We start from the raw sequence: 17,578 nt of genomic DNA, 5'->3' as shown, positions 1-17,578 counted from the left end.
ACAACCCAGGCTAAACTTTGCTCCTCCCCTAAGGACAACAATCTCTCACTTTCCCAGAGGTACAAATGTCACCAATATGTTTTTTTTTTTTAAACCACTGCCCTATTAGCCACATCTGAAGAAAAAAAAACAAATTTGTATTTGTAAATGTTGACCCTTGACTCAGTCGCAATTCATGGTACATGTACAGTATGTTTGATGTAAAATCATTAGTAGCCTTCTACGAGGAACATTCAGTATCACCTCCATCAATTGGCATGAACATCTGTTAAAAAAAAGTTTAAAAAAAATTGAGGGGGGGCAGGTTCCCCCCCCCCCCCCCCCACTCCCCCAACGGACTACACCATCTTCATCCTGCGGATGTCAGTCGGAGGCTCCCTCCAGCCTCCGAAGGCCTTCTCCAGGTAGCGGGCCACGGCCAGAGGCAGCCGATCCTGCAGCTTCCCGCTCACCACCTGCACGCCCATGGGGAGACCCTCCCCGTTCAGCCCCAAAGGGCACTGGGTGACCGGCAGACCCAGGATATTGATGATGCCTAAGATGGGGGGGGAGGGGGGGGGTGAGAATGACTCGAGACATTTCCCCGCGCAAAAGGACCAGATCACCTGCGCCCTGGCGTACCCGTGTAGGCAAAGTCAAAGGGTCGAAAAAGCGCATGGTGGTGCTTGGGGGCCACCCTGGGATGCGACGGGTAAAGAAGCACGCCGTCGCTCCCCAGCAGCTCCTCCACGTCCTTCTGCAGCTTCTCCTTCAACCCGACGAGGAAGGCGGATGGTCTGGACCATGACGTGTTCTCCAAAATGGACACGCCTGCGGACGTCGCGCGCACAATCGGCGTGTTGTCAGGTAAGCGTTTGCCGTCGACACTCACCAATGGCGGCGACGGTATGGTCGGATTTTCCCAGAAGTCTTTTCAGCGCCTCCCACACGGGCCACATGGGCCGGCCCGGCTCCCCGAACTGCTCGGTCATCGGGACCGGAGGCTGCGGGAGAAGACGAGTTAAGTTTGGCGAGGGGGCGGGGCGGGGCGCCTCCTCGCACCTTGCCCTCTTTGTCCGGAAGCGACATGTAGGCGTCCCAGATGCGGAAGCCGTAGCGCAGCTCGGGGAAGCGCACTTCTTGGACCGACACGCCCAGGTCCGCTTCGAGACGCTCCGCCACCTGAGATGAGCGTTTTCGGCAGAGGTGAGAAATGCGTTTTGAGACTCTTGTTTTGAGGGTGGATCACTGGTTGGGGGGGGGGGACAAGTGAACATACGCCGAGACGCAGATCTGTTAGGAAGCAACTCATTTTGAGATTGGCTCACCCGTTTCTGGATTTCTCTGAGTTCTTTGCTGACCGGGGACACCAGGGGAGAGCCGCCGTCGTCGGGGACGGTAAAAAAACGCAACTTTTTGAGCTCCACCTTCTCGTTCAGGGACAACCTGCCGCAAAACGCACACAATGGGAACCTACTGGGCCACCCCCCCCCCCCCCGGCTGCCACCGTGAAAGTGCGGGCGGCTCACATGGGCGCGTTTGGCCCCGCCATGATTTTCAACATGGGCAGCAGGTCCTCGGCGTAGCGGCACATGGGCCCCGCGCTGGCGTACTCTTCGTGTCTCCCCGAGTACGGCGGGTACTGGTTGTCGTTGGACACCACGCCTGCACGGGGTTCAAAAACCGCAAGTGAGGGTTTGCACGAGGGCAGAACGGGGCCGCGAGGATCAAAAAGTGACCAACGCTCCAGCACGTACGCCAGTCGTTCGATTCTTCGGACGCTTGTGCCACCTTCGCAAAACAACCGGAGAATTTCTTACCGGGTGTGGTTTTATGGCCAAACACTCCATTGAAGAAGCACGGCATGCGGATGCTGCCGCCGATGTCGGAGCCCAGTCCAATGACGGCGCCGGCTGCCGCCAGCAAGCTGCCCTCGCCACCTTTTGAGGGGGGGAGGGGGGGGGAACACAGTAGGCAAAGCGGTCGACCCGCCCTCGTTTCGTGAAAATCTGCTCTATACTGTCGAAAGACCCTGACTCCATGCTAAAAAAAAAAAAAAAAAAAAAAATCATAAGCTTTTGTCATTTTGCAGGTCAGAGCATTTTTATTTAATGTTATTTTTTTTTACACCACACTTGTTCAAGTTGCATGTGTGGTAAACATCGTTGGCTAATTGACTACACGGTAGCACCGTCATTATGAACGAAAGGCGGTCTGGAGACGCTTTGAATGCAGGCGAGGTTGAAAAGCTTTCAATCGCTTCAACAAAAAAAGTTGGCAACAAAATGCAGCAATCAAAGCAAATCCACAGCGGCTAACGCCGGAGCCAGCAAGTAGCTACTACAACAAACCCGAGTCCAAACACGTGTTTAACCAAAATCTCCTGAACATAATGATGAACAAATCATATTCAACCTGTATTTAACTGAATACACAACTTCAGCTGTTCAAGAATCTCCGTTGTCCTTTTTTACGCTTCAGAATGCGCCACACGTGTTCAATGAGAGACAGGTCTGGACTGCAGGCGGGCCAGTTGAGTAGCCGCTCTCTTTTCCCCTCCGATGAACCTACGCTGTTGTAACGTGCGGAATTTGCTTTGGCATCGTCTTGCTGAAATAAGCAGGGGCCATCCAGGAAAAAGACGTTGCTTGGATTAGCAGCATATGCTTCTCCAAAAATTGGATGTACCTTTCTGCCCAATTGGTGCCTTCACAAATGTGCCATTGGCACGAATACAGCCCCCATACCCGTCACAGGTGCTGGCCTTGAACTTTGCGCCCGTAACACTCCAGATGATTTTTTTTTTGTACCTCTTTGGTCCACAATTTCCAAAAACAATTTGAAAGCTTTGCTTGTCCCTGACTGAACAATTGAGGGAAGCTTCCTTTTCGAGCCAATGGTGGCTCGGTTAGCCTGTTTCACCTTTGGGCTCTTCCAAAACAGGTGTTTGATGAGCAGTCCACTTTTTTTTTTTTTTTTTTTTTTGCCACCTGGCCCAGCTTTTTAGGGAACAGCTGTAAAATTCTATGTTAACAATTACTTTCCAAAAACAATGAAGTTTATCAGTTTGAACATTAAAAAAAAAACAATCTTTTGTTTTGTATCCGCTTCAGTCAAGATGATTTGCAAATCATGGCATTTGCTTTGGATTTATGTTTAACACAATGTCCCAACGCCAAGGGAATGGAATTTTTATGTCCTCAAAAAAAAAATGGCTACCCTCACGTGTACCAGTTGGTCATGAACTCAAAGTCTGACCACGCAACAGATCAGAACCCCCCAAAATCACTCACCCGAGCTCCCTCCCGGCATCCTTTCCAGGTCGTAGGGGTTGCTGGTGATGCCGTACAGGTGGTTGTGCGACTCGGCCCACATGCAGCCCTCGCTGGTGTTGGTGACGCCCAGCGGGATGGCGCCCGCCCTCTTGAGCAGGGCCACGGGCGGCGCGTCGGCCGCCGCCAACACTCCTCGCCTGGACACGATGCCACTGGTGTGGGGCATGCCTGAGACCGGCGAGTAGCAAAGGTTGGATCAATCAGTTATTCATGAGTGAACAAAGAACATTTTGCATTGAGGATTTTGGCACAACAAATATTTGACAAACTTGTTTTTCTGCGAGCGTTTTTTTTTTCCCTACTCTTGACTAATTTCAAGCTACCGGACAGCCTGATCGTGGTAAAATGATTGCAAGGTTGTGAAAAAAAAAAAACTTCTCCTGGCCTCGTGTATTTCTTGTTTTGTATATTTTCATATCCTTGAGTGCAATTTACCCAGCAAGTTGCTTTTCGGGCATCAAATATGTTAGGTTACCTTGGAGACCGAAGGACTCTTTGACGGAGAGAGGCACGCCGAGGAAAGGCAGCCGATCGGCCAGCACCTCCTCGCCTCCCGGTTCCTCGTCAATCAACTTGTCGACCTGCGCCGCTTCCTGGAGCGCAGCGGAAAACCTGAACGGTGGCGTATGTGTACATAGTCAACTCTCTCATTCTGTTGAATCAATATCTACATTTTAACACATCACATTATGGAGATAAATGGCATTCAAACTTGACCCCCCTGAAGCAATCCACAACACACATTTTTTTTTAATTCATCCGCCGACTAATCAGTAACCGGAATTCTATTCTGCCGAATAGATTCACGCCTCGCCCTGAAAAAAAAATCGTTCAGCCCCTAGTTCCGAGTACCCACAAGTTCGTTGAGTTTTTACACTCTGTTGCGAGCACAAATACGTTTCGATACCCGGGGCCAGCGCCGCAATCGACCACCCGTTTCCCAATCTCCCCTGGCAACCAGGGGCGGTTCTGGATCAATTTCACTGAGGGGGGCCGGGCTGGGGCCAGGGGTTTTGATGGGGGGGGGGGCACATTCAACCCTGGGCTAAAAAGATAGATTCGAAATCTTATTTGACTTTGTATTTCTTCAGACTTTGAAATTGTAGTCGTAACATTACAGTGATGAGAAAAAAACAGTATTAGGAGGGCTAAAATGCAAGCGTAAAATTGCAAATACACTGAAGCTCGATGTTTTACATGCATATAATTATCTACATTTTGGATAATTACATGCATGTAAAATTAAAATGTTAAATTGATCCTGTTAAATTAAAATAAAAAGGGAGACTAAAAAAGTTACACGTGGTAATTTCCTTCTCTGCAGACTGCTTCTCACTTTCCCGCTCATTTTTAAGTGTAATCTACGCTCGGAGGGGGGGGGGGGGGGGCACAGGCACTAGCCCCCGTTGCCCCCCCACAGAACCGCCACTGCTGTCAACGCCTCAAAATTAACGCACGTTGGGGGAAGGAAGGACCAACAAAGGAGTGATGTAGAATATGGACAATATCCCATTGGGGGGGGGGGGGGGGGTTGGAAAAAAAAGAAGCATGCCTGTCTTTGACCATTGCGTTCAGCAGGGGGTTGACTTGCTGGATCCGGTCAATGTAAGCCTGCACCACCTCCACACTGGACACCTGCGCACACACGAGTGAGCATGGAGTCGTGGAAAACTCACATAAATGTGAACACAAATACATATTTCGCATTGCACGAATGATAACGTGGCTGAGTGCGAAATCGTTTTCCACCACCACCACCACCAGCAGCGAGCCCGGACCCCCCCACTCAGACCGACGTTCACCTCTCGTCGTCGGATCCTCCCGGCGAGTTGCGTCGCTGACACGGCCAGGAGCGGGTTGCTGACCGGAGGGAGCTTTCTCTTGATTTCGGTAGGCCGCGCACACAAGAAACGATACAAAATGTAGCAGACGGCCAAGAAGGCGTCGAAGAGCAGTTTCTGAATCTGTTCAACGCCACTCAGAGCCATGTTGACAATAGTCAAGTCCGACCGGCTTCAAGCCTACTTGGCAGCACGACGTTAGGAATTAAGTTAACGGGCCAATCAGCGTTGAGTGTGGCGATGGCTCGTGACGTCACTCAGCGTCGCTGAGTGCACGCACGACCGGAATTAGTGCAATAAAAGTAAGAGCGTTTACAAAATAAAATATCCGGGGCTGGATTTCGAAGCCCGGGGGCTGACCTCGGCCGACTTCGGGCAAGTGGCACTCGCAGGACCGGTCACAACAAGCATCCGTGGAAGGAAAATTAAAGTGTAAGCTTGACTTGGCTTGTCGCTAACTGACCGCCAAATTGGACAAATGTTTTACCACTGGATCTAAAAGCAAACTTACAAGGATGCCGAATTGAAGCTCCTCGAGAGACTTCAATGTACAGTACTTCCCTGGCCATATGATGCCACAAGATGGCGACAAAGTTAAGATGTAAAATGAAAATCGCCAAAACGCTTCTAAAACACTTTTGTCTGATGTGTCCGTCTGGAACTCATTCTGACGAATAAGGTGAAACCTGAAGTGACCCGAGTTTAGAAAACTCGCAACAGACATTGGTTTTCACCCGGGGACAAACTGGATGCGCGACCTTTTATTTAGTCGACGGGAGGAGAAAGACTTCTGGCTACTGACACTGAAATTGGAGATGAATCAAGTCTTTGACCGATATGCGGATTCCTTGGCCGTGTTTGTCCGACCAATGTAGAAACACTGATGACTTAAAGCTTCTTGATGACCGACAAGGGATAAAGGTAACCTGCTTTCTCACTCTAAATGTGGCTTCTCAGTTTAAAGAAGGGTTTAAGGGATTATCCGTCAATTATGATCGTAAACTGCAGGCAAATCCAACATTCAGTTCAATTAATAAGTAATCGGCTGCTGTAAATAATAAATGCTGTGTAATATTTTCTAGAACAATGCTGTGACACGTGTCCCCTCACCGCAGAGCCTCAACAGGCTGATAAATAATGCAGCTCAAAACTAAACATGCTTGGACGTCAGGTGACCATACAAGTTGGTTCCATCCATCCATTTTCTGCTCCGCTTACTTGTTGTCGCAGGCGTGCTGGCGCCTATCCCAGCAGTCTTCGGGCAGCAGGCAGGGTACACCTTGAACTGGTTGCCAGCCAATCGCAGCGCACACTCACACCTCGGGACAATTTACAGTTTTCCATTCACCTACCATGTATGCTTTTGGAATATGTGAGGAAACCGGAGTAACCGAAGAAAACCCACGCACGCTCGGGGAGAACCTGCAAAAACTACACAGAAAGACCCGAGCCAGAATCGAACCCTGCGCCTCTGCACCGTGAGGCCGGCGGGCTAACCTGTCACCGACCGTGCTGCTCCAGGCTCGTTCCCTGCATTTGACATACATTTTCTCTTATGGTTAATTTGAAGGGAAAAAAAATTATTTTTAAAGTTTATTTTAATAATAACAGTAACGTGCTCATTTTAAAATTGTATAGTTGAATTAACAAATATGTTGATCAAATAAATTCTGAAAAACGTTTATGTTTAAAAATGTTTAAAAGGTAGTTTAAAAACTAATAAAACTAAATAAAAAAACTAATAAAACTACGTTTAAAAGGTAGTTTAAAAATAATTTTATTTCACCGTTTCCCCAAACAAATCCACGAAACGACGTCATCGGAAAATAATTTACAATCTATTGAATAAGCAGTTGCTTAAAGGGCTAAATAAATGAAAAATACATTGTAAATAAATGAGCTATGTTAGCTAAAAACGTCTTCTTCAACGTGCCCTTTTATGGCGTCATTAAAGAGCGCCAATCATTCCAAACAAGTCCAAAATGACGGCTCTTGCTGTTTATTTTGTCAAAATGTTAAAACTATTAAATTTAACTGCGTGTATGCGTGCGTGCGTGTGTCTACGCGTGTGTGTGTATGAATACACACACACACACACACACAAGAAAAAGGTTCCGTCTGAATCCTGTGCGTGGTCACGTGACAGCGGCCCTCCTCCTACCCGGAAGTGGCACCAAAGCAAACAGACGAAGCGCCTCCAGTCGTCAAGTCAAGCACCGTGGCGGAGGTAATCATGACATTTGTTTTGACCGTATTTCCGGCAGACTTGTTGCAATTCAAAGCGCGCGCGGACACCGGTCATGTTAAAATGGGGGTGGGGGACGTCACGTGAGCAGCAGCCCCACCCCCCCATCGTAAAAGCCGGCGCTTCCCTCCTCATGTGCAAACGACGACACAGTGGTGTAGAGTGGGGCCCAGCGACCTGTGGCGGCCTTTGCTTGGACGACAGCGGACAACTGGGGGGGGGGGGCGGGGACGGGCACGGGAACTGCCTTGGGCTGCCGAGAACGTCGTTCTTGGATTTTAGTCATTTTCTTTCAATGTTTTTGCTGCGGGTGAGTGACGTCCGTTACATGCACGCGTCGCTTCTCTGACTTGAGGCCGTTTCCGTTTGCGTCGCCGTTTACGTTGTGGAGGCAACCGAGCTCCTCAATTGACGAGGCAGCAGCTTGGTTGAAAGGGGACACTGCTTCCAATCAATCGAATCACCCCCACTTCCACGCCGCACCTCTTTTCCCCTCCGTCCGCAACCTCCATTGGATCGATTTCAAAGCATGTGTATGTGCGTGCGTGCAAAATGCAGCCGTTAGCAATCTGCCGAGTGCCGATAACGCCGACATGGATGTCTCGTGGATGTTGTGCCTCTGAAACCAAATGGCGGGCAACATTTTTAGAATGTCTATTTGAATAATATTCATGGATTTATTAACCATTAATTCGACCAATTATTGTATGAGATTTATAAAAAAAACATTGCTTCATGTACAAGCAATGTTGCTCATGGAATATAGTTCAGTGAACTATGTCAATCTGTTGAAGTGAGTTGAGGAGTTTCTTTTAGAGTAAAGTAGTGCGTTAACCGCCCCATTGCCAGACATCGAACCAAAAAACCATGACCGTGTTTCGGTGGTTTGATGAGCTTCATATTGACCCGTGAAGTGATTTGCTCTCATTTTGTGGTTTCTACGTGCTACGGAACAATGTTGACGTGAGTTGTGTTTCGTTCGGACAAAAGTAGTGCTATTGCAACATCTTGGTGCCAGGGATCTATGTTGAAGTGAGTGGAGGAGCTTCATTTAAAACAAAAGTAGTACTTTGCCGCCATCTTCACCATCTAAAACGGGATTGAACCGAGCTTCATTCAGACAAAAGTAGTGCTCTGCACTACTCAGTTACTGCAACAATGATCTAAAGTGCTACTGTATGCGTTGAGAGCGGATAAAACCGGCAACAACTTAAAATTTTTTTTTTAACCTGGTGTTGATTTTGTGACTGCAAAACCATGGCGGGGTTGAGGCTGGTTTCTCACTCGATCTGTTTCATGACATTTGATGAGATCGTTGAATTGCCTGATTTTGATGTGTCGCAGCCCTCAACCGGACCGGATCGAGCCGCACCCGTGGAGGGGAGCCGACATGGCGCACGTTAACGCCACCCCGACCCGACTATGAATCCGCAGTCCCGCTTCTTTCCCGAAATGGAGAGGGTGGAGCCGGAACAGGAGAGCGAGGCGGAGCCGCCCATGCACGGCGTGCACGGTTCCAACCGGACTCGACCGTCCTCCTACCGGGCCCTGCGCAGCGCGGTGTCCAGCCTGGCCCGCTTGGACGACTTCAGTTGCGAGAAGATCGGCGCCGGGTTCTTTTCCGAAGTGTTCAAGGTCAGTTCCTCAAGTGCGATGTATGGCAACCAGAACTTCCCGTGTCAAGTGGAAGCGCGACGCGAGTACCCAAAGTTAGCTGGCGTCGGCTGCGGCTCACCCGCAACCTCATAAAGAGCGAGCCCGACGGTAAACGGATGGATGACTTGATAAGCAATTGCCCTATGACGGATGTGCCATTTGACAAACCCCATTACAGTGGCCCGCTCCCTCAAGCGGTGTCCATTTTTGAATAGCAAAACGAGCAGGCAAATGTCAGTGACTTAACCCGGCTGACGCTCGTGCGGGTGTCGCTATTTCTAATCTTTGCACTTGCTTTCTTGATTGCGTGTCGTCGCGCTTTTGGGAAGGACTTGGGGTTTCCGGTCTATCGTGTTGACACGAATGACACATGTAGGCTTGATCTCTGGCGAGGCCGCTCCCTCGCCTGAAGGTAACGTTTTAATGGCTACGTATCTGAATGAACGTGCTCACTCTGCCACGTTGGGGCTCTTGAGGATAAATATGCATCTTTACAGATTGAATGATAAGGCTTCCAGGATTGACCCCTGGGGTACCCCGCAGTTCATAGCCATTTTGCATAGCAGGCCCCGTCCTCGGAAAATAACACTTGGACGAGTTTAGATCGGGATCAAGAGATTCTCACCTGGTGTTGTAAACTCTGTCGTGAGATCATATGTGTGGCAACTGGTTTTCGTTTTTGTCTGGGGGGAGCGCGCGCCGTTTTGAAGCGTTGCGATTGTATCACGGCCGCAGGAGGTCACGTCGTGTTTCTGAGAGGTGGGACCTCCCATGTCTCTGCAGTGTGCTGGAAAATTGACTTTTTATTGGCTGGGATACAAATTATGCCCCCCCCCCCCAACCCATCAAGTGTGAAATTAAACAGCTGCGTGTCAGGCTGTAATGTATGTTTGTTTGTGTGCGCGAGACTGGAAAGTGTGTTTGTTTGTGTGGCCATGCCTAAAATGCATGTGGGGAGGTGACAGACTGGAAGGTGTCTATTAGGTCCACTAATTTGTGTGTGAGAGAGAGAGAAAATGTCAGGTATGTGCATGTGCGGGTGTCTTTGAAGTGACTCGGCGCTCTTTTTCACCTACCCGAATCGTGGCCGCAGTTGTTAGCAGCGGTGCGCTAAAATGTTTCCCCAACCAAAAGTGTCCACGCCGTGGCATCCAGGTGCAGCATCGCGTGTCCGGCCAGGTGATGGCGCTGAAGATGAACATCCTGGCCAGTAACCGGGCCAACATGCTCAGGGAGGTCCAGCTGATGAACAGACTGTCACACCCCAACATCCTCAGGTAGTCACAATAAATCGCCAAACGTGTTGGGGTTTTTTTTTCTGTGTGTGTGTGGTGCGTTTCATCCTAGTTAACCCACTAGTCCGACCCCCCCCCCCCCAGGTTCATCGGCGTGTGCGTCCACGAGGGGCAACTCCACGCGCTGACAGAGGTAAGCCGCAAATGTGCGGGTATTCAAAGGTACTTGGGTTTTCGGGTCGCGGCGCGGTTCTTAGCACCCGTTTGCGCCAATCCAGTACATCAACGGCGGCGACCTGGAGCAGCTGTTGGACAGCGACGTGCACCTGTCGTGGAGCGCTCGGCTCGCCCTGGCGCTGGACATCGCGCGGGGCCTGCGCTACCTGCACTCCAAGGGCATCTTCCACCGAGACCTCACCTCCAAGGTGACGCCCGACGCGGTTTCACAAAAGGCGGCGCTTGCGATGCATGGATGTATATTGCGTTTGACATCTTGGTTCTGTTTGTCCGCGCGTGCCTGCGCAGAACTGCCTCGTGCGCTGGGAAGGCGGCGTGTGCTCCGCCGTGGTGGCAGACTTTGGCTTGGCGGAGAAAATACCGGATTACAGGTGCGTGGCGGCGCTGCCAAATGTGACCACTTATACCGCACACACCATCCAAGTAATAGCGTTTGTGCATGTTTTGTCTTTTCTTAAGTGACCGGCTAGAACATCTTCCAAATATTTTCAGTTTAAAAATAAAAAAGCTGGCGGCCCGGTAGTCCAGTGGTTAGCACGTGGGCTTCACAGTGCAGAGGTACCGGGTTTGATTCCAGCTCCGGCCTCCCTGTGTGGAGTTTGCATGTTCTCCCCGGGCCTGCGTGGGTTTTCTCCGGGTGCTCCGGTTTCCTCCCACATTCCAAAAACATGCGTGGCAGGCTGATTGAACACTCTAAATTGTCCCTAGGTGTGAGTGTGAGTGCAAATGGTTGTTCGTTTCTGTGTGCCCTGCGATTGGCTGGCAACCGATTCAGGGTGTCCCCCGCCTACTGCCCGAAGACGGCTGGGATGGGCTCCAGCACCCCCCGCGATCCTAGTGAGGATCAAGTGGCTCGTAAGATGAATGAATGAATGAATAAAAAAGCTACAGTGTATGTGTGATGAATATATGCGTGTCAGCGTAGGTGACGCGACTTTCAGCCAATCACGGATGGAACCAGCAGGCGGCATGTTGAACAAATACAAAAATAGTTCCGTTGATGGCCACAAATGAAAAAAAAAAATCTCTTTTTTTGGCGCCAAATGAGGATACGAGATCACATCTGAAGTCAAGTCACTTTACAGAGACGGGGGGTCAAATGTGGGCAGCACGGGTGTCCGAACTGGGGGGGGGGGGGGTGCTGGAGTGTTTCCATCTCTCCCTGCAGCGACGCAAGCACCGGATTCAAATGAGCAGCTCGGCAGAAGTCTGAGAAGTCATTTGAATCCTTTGTGTTGCAGAATGCAATGATGTAAATATTTCATGTGATCTTTAAAATGATTACCTTTTTTTTTTTTTTTTTTTTTTTTTGAGGGGGTGGGGGTAAATTATTTTTTCAAATGAATTTTCGCTATGATGGGTGGACTGAGCAATAAATATACCAATTGCTCCTTTTTCCGATCGAATCGCTGAAAAGTAGTGTTTCTTTAGTTGGCTTTTTTTTTTCACGCCCCCCCCCCCCCCTAAATTCACTGATGACGTCAAATCTCCTGTAAAGTGTACGAATGTGTGTGTGAGTGAGACCAAGTTGTGCAAGTGTAAGGTTTGCATGTCCTTTTGCGCACCACTTGGCCAACCCTCGCCCTCAATAAAAGCGCATTCCTTCACTGCCTTCTTATCGGGCCCCCGGTGGCCGTATCTGAGCGGGCGGGCAGGTGAGGCCTCCGGCGGCGCCCTCGCACAAATCAGGAAATGTGGGCGGCCGGCGTTTAAGCCGCCGTCTTGTGTATTTCTTTATTGCACACTGGCATTTACGGGGGCTTACTTTATTGACACTTGGAATCATCGGTGAGGTCCTCATTTTCAAGCGCGCGTGCCGTAATCAATGTTTTCTGCGCGATGAGCACGGCGGCTAACCTCGCTCGACTCCCAACTTCAACCCGGAGGGGGGGGGGGTAATGCCGTCAGAAAAAAAATCTGGATGAGACTTACTTTCCCCCCCTTCTTCATAAGCATTTTTCATTTTGGTCAAGTTTCCTCTACACTTGGGGGCAACTTGCACTTTACCGTTTGCTCTTTTCTTTTGCATGGGAGGGGCACTTGGAAGGTTGACTCCAAATAAGGTCAAACGATTCTCGGCTGCCTCTTACTGGGCTTGTTGACACTTTTTCTGCGATTGTTTTCCTTCCGCCTCGTAGCTCACGTTCACTTTCATGAAATGGCACAGAGAGGAAGTCGAGTGTGTCAGGAAAGTCGTCGCGGCAAAGAGAATGTGCACTCGAAATTCATTCGCAGCAGCTCCTCATCCGTCCGACTTGGCCACAAGGGGGCAGCATAATACGATTGCACAGTCATGAACCTTTCACGGCTATTGCAAGTTACCGAGTAGCTGCAGTCGTATTATTTGTGTTTCGCTGAGGATAAAGAATATATGACTGTGGCTATTGTTATATTTTCTTTGCCTGGAAAAAGTGAAGTGCAGTGAAGGCACGTGTTAGTCCCTGCACAGCCTCAAGCGGGTTCCTTCCCCTTTTCTCCAGCTCACCGTTGCGCCATGCTCTCACCAAATAAACGGAAAACATGATGGTCTTGTGGAGCTTCATTTTCCATTTCCTCTTTTTTTTGTTTTTTTTTGCAGTGGAGAAGTACACCAGGAGCCTTTGGCTGTGGTGGGCTCCCCCTACTGGATGGCTCCAGAGGTGCTCCGTGGCGAGCTCTACAATGAGAAGGTTCATGGGGAAATGTCACCTAAACAGCAGATAGATGTTCTGTACTTTTTTTTTTTAAGGTTCTTTTTTTTCTCTCCGCAGGTGGACGTGTTTGCGTACGGCATCATTCTCTGTGAACTGATTGCCAGGATACAGGCAGACCCTGACATCTTACCGCGCACCGAGGTACAGTCACGTTGAGGTTCGCTCTTGACACCTCTCTTTGCATTTTTTTTTTCCCTGCGCAATCTATCTCCAGCACATTCTCTGAAAAATGTGCTCATCAATAACTCTCGACTAGTTGGTGCCAAAGTCCCGCCGAATAACAATGTAGTCTTTGTTGTCAAGGAAGTATGTTGTCGTGGCATCTTTGTACGTGTGGGAGGAGCCAAGTTTAGCCTGGGTTGTCAGCGGAAATTATGGAGAGTTTGTACTTTTTAAAATAAAATGGCCGTATAAATCGGACACTTTTTTTTTTTTTGCACACTTTTTTATTTTGATTGCCGTTCTCGTTGTCCCATTATGAACTTTCATAATTTCATATGAACAGGTACAAATTTTTTTGTACCTGCGCAGGACTTTGGTCTGCATGTGGATGCCTTCATGCAGATGGTTGGCGACTGCCCCGCCCACTTCCTGAACCTGGCCGTGGTGTGCTGTAATGTACGAAAAGACACGAGACGCGCGCCGTCCCCAGCCGAGGCCGCTCTTGACTCTTGGTTTTTCTCCGTCCCGCCAGATGAGCTCCGAGCTGCGTCCGTCTTTCTCCCAGATCGCCGCGGACCTCGAGCGGACGGACGAGCCCCCGGCCGCCGAGCGTTCGGCGGTGGCCGGCCCCCCGCGGCGGGGCTCCGCGGGCCCGCCGCCGGACGACCGTCTCTCCCGCAGCAAGTCGGACGTGCTGCGGCCCGCGTCGCCGCCCGCGCGGGTCAACCCCTTCTCGCGGCGCGAGGACCTCAAAGGCGGCAAGATCAAGCTGTACGACACCCCCAGCAAGTCTGTCATCTCGCTGACTTTCGCCCTGCCCCCGCCGCCCGACTCCCGGCGAGGCGAGCCGAGTCTCGGTCGCCAGCGGCGCTGCCATTCGCTGCCGTGCCCGCCGCTCGCCTCCCCGTCGCCGCACCCGTGCGGCTGCCAGATCCACGGCGGGGACGACTCGGGCCTCCCGCCCTCCCTGGACCAAGAGAAGGACGAGCTGGTGCCGATGGACTGCTCGAGCTCGCCGGAGACTCTGGACGGCTCGTCGTTGTCGTCTTACTCCAAGCTGCCTTCCCCCCCCAGCAGCACCTCCACTCCGTCCCAGACCTTCACCAATGGGTGGCCACGTTTGGACAACAGCAAAGTGGTCCTGAACGGACCTTTGGTCTGGAGCGCCGGCCCCGCCGGCATCAACAACAACGGTTGCCGCTCGCCCCCCAGCGAGCCCGACGCCCAGTCCCTGGACCAGGACGAGGCGGTCTCGTGTCCGGCGTGCTGCCTGGCGGGCCTGCGCTTCCCTTCGGTGTGTCTCCGCGCGCCGCACCGCAACGCCTATAAGAATCTGAACAGGGACGGCGCCGCCTCCCGTGGGCTACTGTGTCCCAAGAGCCCGCCGCCATCGCCCACGCCGGCCGCCGCCGCCGCCGCCCGCTTGGAGCCCAAATAAAATGGCCCCTGGGTGAAATCCGCCTTTGGGATTTGCACACATTTTAACGCAGCAATATATAGTAGAGGCTTGCTAAAAGGGTCGGGGGAATTTCCTGTACATTTCCAGGGAGCTTTGGTCATTTTCCATTTCAAATTGCAAACTTTCCGTGAGAATGGAGGCTCATTTCATGGAAAAGTGTTCTCTTAGCTTTCCTATTCATTTTTTTTTTGGTTTATTGATTCCCATGGGAAGTTTACAACTTTCAACCCCACAAGGACTGTGAAGCCTGCTCGTTAATCTACAAAAAAAAAAAAAAAAGATGACACCCGAGCCAAAGGTGTATGTAGAATTGCCTACAGATGTCATAGCGGCAAAGCACTACGTTTGTCTTAATGAAACTTCCTTGTCACCAAAATAGTTCCGCCTGGGCTCGGTGCTTCGCTTGGGTTTGGCTTGTCTGCTACCCTCTGCTGGGCTGAGGGTGCCCCTAAGCGCCTTCCTCCACGAACCCCCCACCCCACCCCCCCACCTGACGCATTCCGCAAGCATCCAGTCCAGCTTGAAAAGTCGTCGCATGACGCAAAACCATAGATTTCAACCAGGAATGTTAAGCTGAGTATTATTGTTGCAAAAATCCTGTTTTGGGGATGTTTGGTGCTGTTAAGTCTTAAGTTTGTGTGCGTGTGTGTGTGTGTGTGTGTGTGTGTGTGTGTGTGTGCGTGCATGCGCGCCTTCTGTTTAGGCCGTTTTGGTTGCCCTCCATTCTGTATTGGCACTTGAGTTTGCCACTTGAAGCACTTCAAGTGAATTCCTGCTGTTATTTAAACTTTCAAGGGAATGAACGGTCTGAGACCTGCTTACAAGCTGTTCGTATTCTTATTTAATAATAAAAAAAAGGTTGATATTGAATTAAATAAAAAGTATCTATTAAATGCAGAGTTTTGTGTCTGTTGCGTTGTCATTTTTATTTCTTTTGGAAATGTTTGGGGATTGGTGTGTCCTGCACCATACAATACAATACAATACAATACATGCTGATTTATATAGCGCTTTCACAACCATGTTGCAGAATATTTGTAAAAACAGGACTAGACATATAGAATGAGTCAGTATTCATACTTAAATTTAAGAATATGTGTTAGATATTGAATTGCTGTCAAAAATAACTAGTTCCTGAAATGTCGGTGTGTTCTGATGTGTTGTTTTTTTCTGAATTCAGAGCACTCATTTTTACAATTTGGATGATTTGTTTTTGTATTGAGTGATACATTTGACCACTGATGATGGAAACCCCTTGAGGTATTTCTCACTGGTGAACAGTGGAAAGTGTGACAAAAATGACTTAACAAGTAACAATTAGGGCAGTTACTTAGGACAAATTTAGTCAAATAATACTGTCATCGAGTTTTATTCTCAAAATGATGTTACAACAACAAAGCAAACTCAAAAGTGTTGTTAAATTGTTCCTTTTTAATACCATGAGATGTAAGTTGATCATAAAACGATTGCTGCATCTCCAAGCAGCAAATGAATAATGCATCTCCTCATATCGTTCCGGTTTGCCACATCCAATATGGCAGCGGTGTCTCCGTACGGATGGTTGCCGAGAATAGGAATGACGAGACTGTGACATCTTTTTTTGACAAGTCCTCTGGCCACAAGGCGGCGCCAGCCCACGACGTAAGCTGCAGGGCTTTGCCTATTCATGACTTCCGGGTTGTCTGTTTGCCAGCACGAACTAATTATAATAATAACAATAATGAGAATAAGAATAAGTTGTGGCGAACAGATAGAAAGAGAGTTTCCACCTCGAGAAGACGCTCCAATACGTTCCATACCAATGTAATTTAGGGATGATTATAGGATGACTAAATTTAACTAAATGGGCTGACGCCTGATAATTCAACTTTTTGCATCTGAACTATGAGCATAAACTTTGAAAGAAGGGAAGAGGAAAAGGTCTAAATAATACCGTCTCTTTGAAGTGAACGATGAGCCGTTTTAGCCGAAAAAAACGACCATGAATAGTAAGGTGTTTTTAGCCGGAAAAAAACGACCATGTTTAGTAATCCGTTTTTAGACACAAAAAAAAACGACCATGGATAGTAATCCGTTTTTAGACACAAAAAAAAACGACCATGTATAGTAAGGCGTTTTTACCGAAAAAAAACAACCATGTATAGTAAGGCGTTTTAAACCGGAAAAAACGACCATGTATAGTAAGGCATTTTTAGCCGAAAAAAATGACCATGTATCGTAAGGCGTTTTTTTTACCGAAAAAAAACGAGCATGTATAGTAAGGCATTTTTAGCCGAAAAAAAACGACCATTTATAGTAAAGCATTTGTAGCCGAAAAAAACAACCATGAATAGTAAGGTGTTTTTAGTCGGAAAAAAATCGACCATGTTTAGTAATCCGTTTTTAGACACAAAAAAAAACCGACCATGGATAGTAAGACATTAGCAGAAAAAAACGACCATGTATAGTAAGGCATTTTTAGCCGAAAAAACCCGACCATGTATAGTAAGGCATTTGTAGCCGAAAAAAACGACATAGTATAGTAAGGCGTTTTTACCAAAAAAAAACAACCATGTATACTAAGACGTTTTAAGCCGAAAAAAACAACCATGTATAGTAAGGCATTTTTAGCCGAAAAAAACCGAACCCTATATAGTAAGGCATTTTTAGCCAAAAAAATGACCATGTATAGTAAGGCGTTTTTAGCCGAAAAAAACGACCATGTATAGTAAGGCATTTTTAGCCGAAAAAAAACGA

General features: G+C 49.0%; 2 protein-coding genes across 3 annotated transcripts; one reads left to right on the top strand and one right to left on the bottom strand.

Annotated features, from left to right (window-relative positions):
* Positions 1–338: 338 nt before the first annotated feature.
* Positions 339–5,519, bottom strand: faah2b (fatty acid amide hydrolase 2b). The gene is made up of 11 exons (XM_052071901.1): positions 5,117–5,519; positions 4,867–4,949; positions 3,790–3,926; positions 3,273–3,482; positions 1,800–1,919; positions 1,509–1,644; positions 1,308–1,425; positions 1,042–1,161; positions 872–983; positions 622–810; positions 339–535 (listed from the first exon to the last, which is right to left on the bottom strand). Exons 1-11 carry the CDS (start codon positions 5,300–5,302, stop codon positions 339–341), a joined length of 1,608 nt encoding a protein of 535 aa, XP_051927861.1. The 5' UTR covers positions 5,303–5,519.
* A 1,740-nt stretch (positions 5,520–7,259) lies between these two features.
* Positions 7,260–15,739, top strand: tesk1b (testis associated actin remodelling kinase 1b). 2 transcript variants are annotated; one of them, XM_052079503.1, is made up of 10 exons: positions 7,260–7,382; positions 8,745–9,035; positions 10,212–10,333; positions 10,436–10,484; positions 10,570–10,716; positions 10,817–10,899; positions 13,107–13,197; positions 13,279–13,362; positions 13,753–13,839; positions 13,916–15,739. In XM_052079503.1, exons 2-10 carry the CDS (start codon positions 8,823–8,825, stop codon positions 14,819–14,821), a joined length of 1,782 nt encoding a protein of 593 aa, XP_051935463.1. In that variant the 5' UTR covers positions 7,260–7,382; positions 8,745–8,822; the 3' UTR covers positions 14,822–15,739. The 2 variants fall into 2 exon arrangements, with proteins under 2 accessions (XP_051935463.1, XP_051935453.1); XM_052079493.1 differs by lacking the exon at positions 7,260–7,382 and adding an exon at positions 7,409–7,710.
* The last annotated feature ends 1,839 nt before the right edge of the window (positions 15,740–17,578 follow it).

This window comes from Hippocampus zosterae, chromosome 1, assembly GCF_025434085.1.
Source record: "Hippocampus zosterae strain Florida chromosome 1, ASM2543408v3, whole genome shotgun sequence".
Taxonomy (NCBI): domain Eukaryota; kingdom Metazoa; phylum Chordata; class Actinopteri; order Syngnathiformes; family Syngnathidae; genus Hippocampus; species Hippocampus zosterae.
Note: the sequence above shows the minus strand (reverse complement) of the source record. Positions and strands in the feature narration are given on the sequence as shown.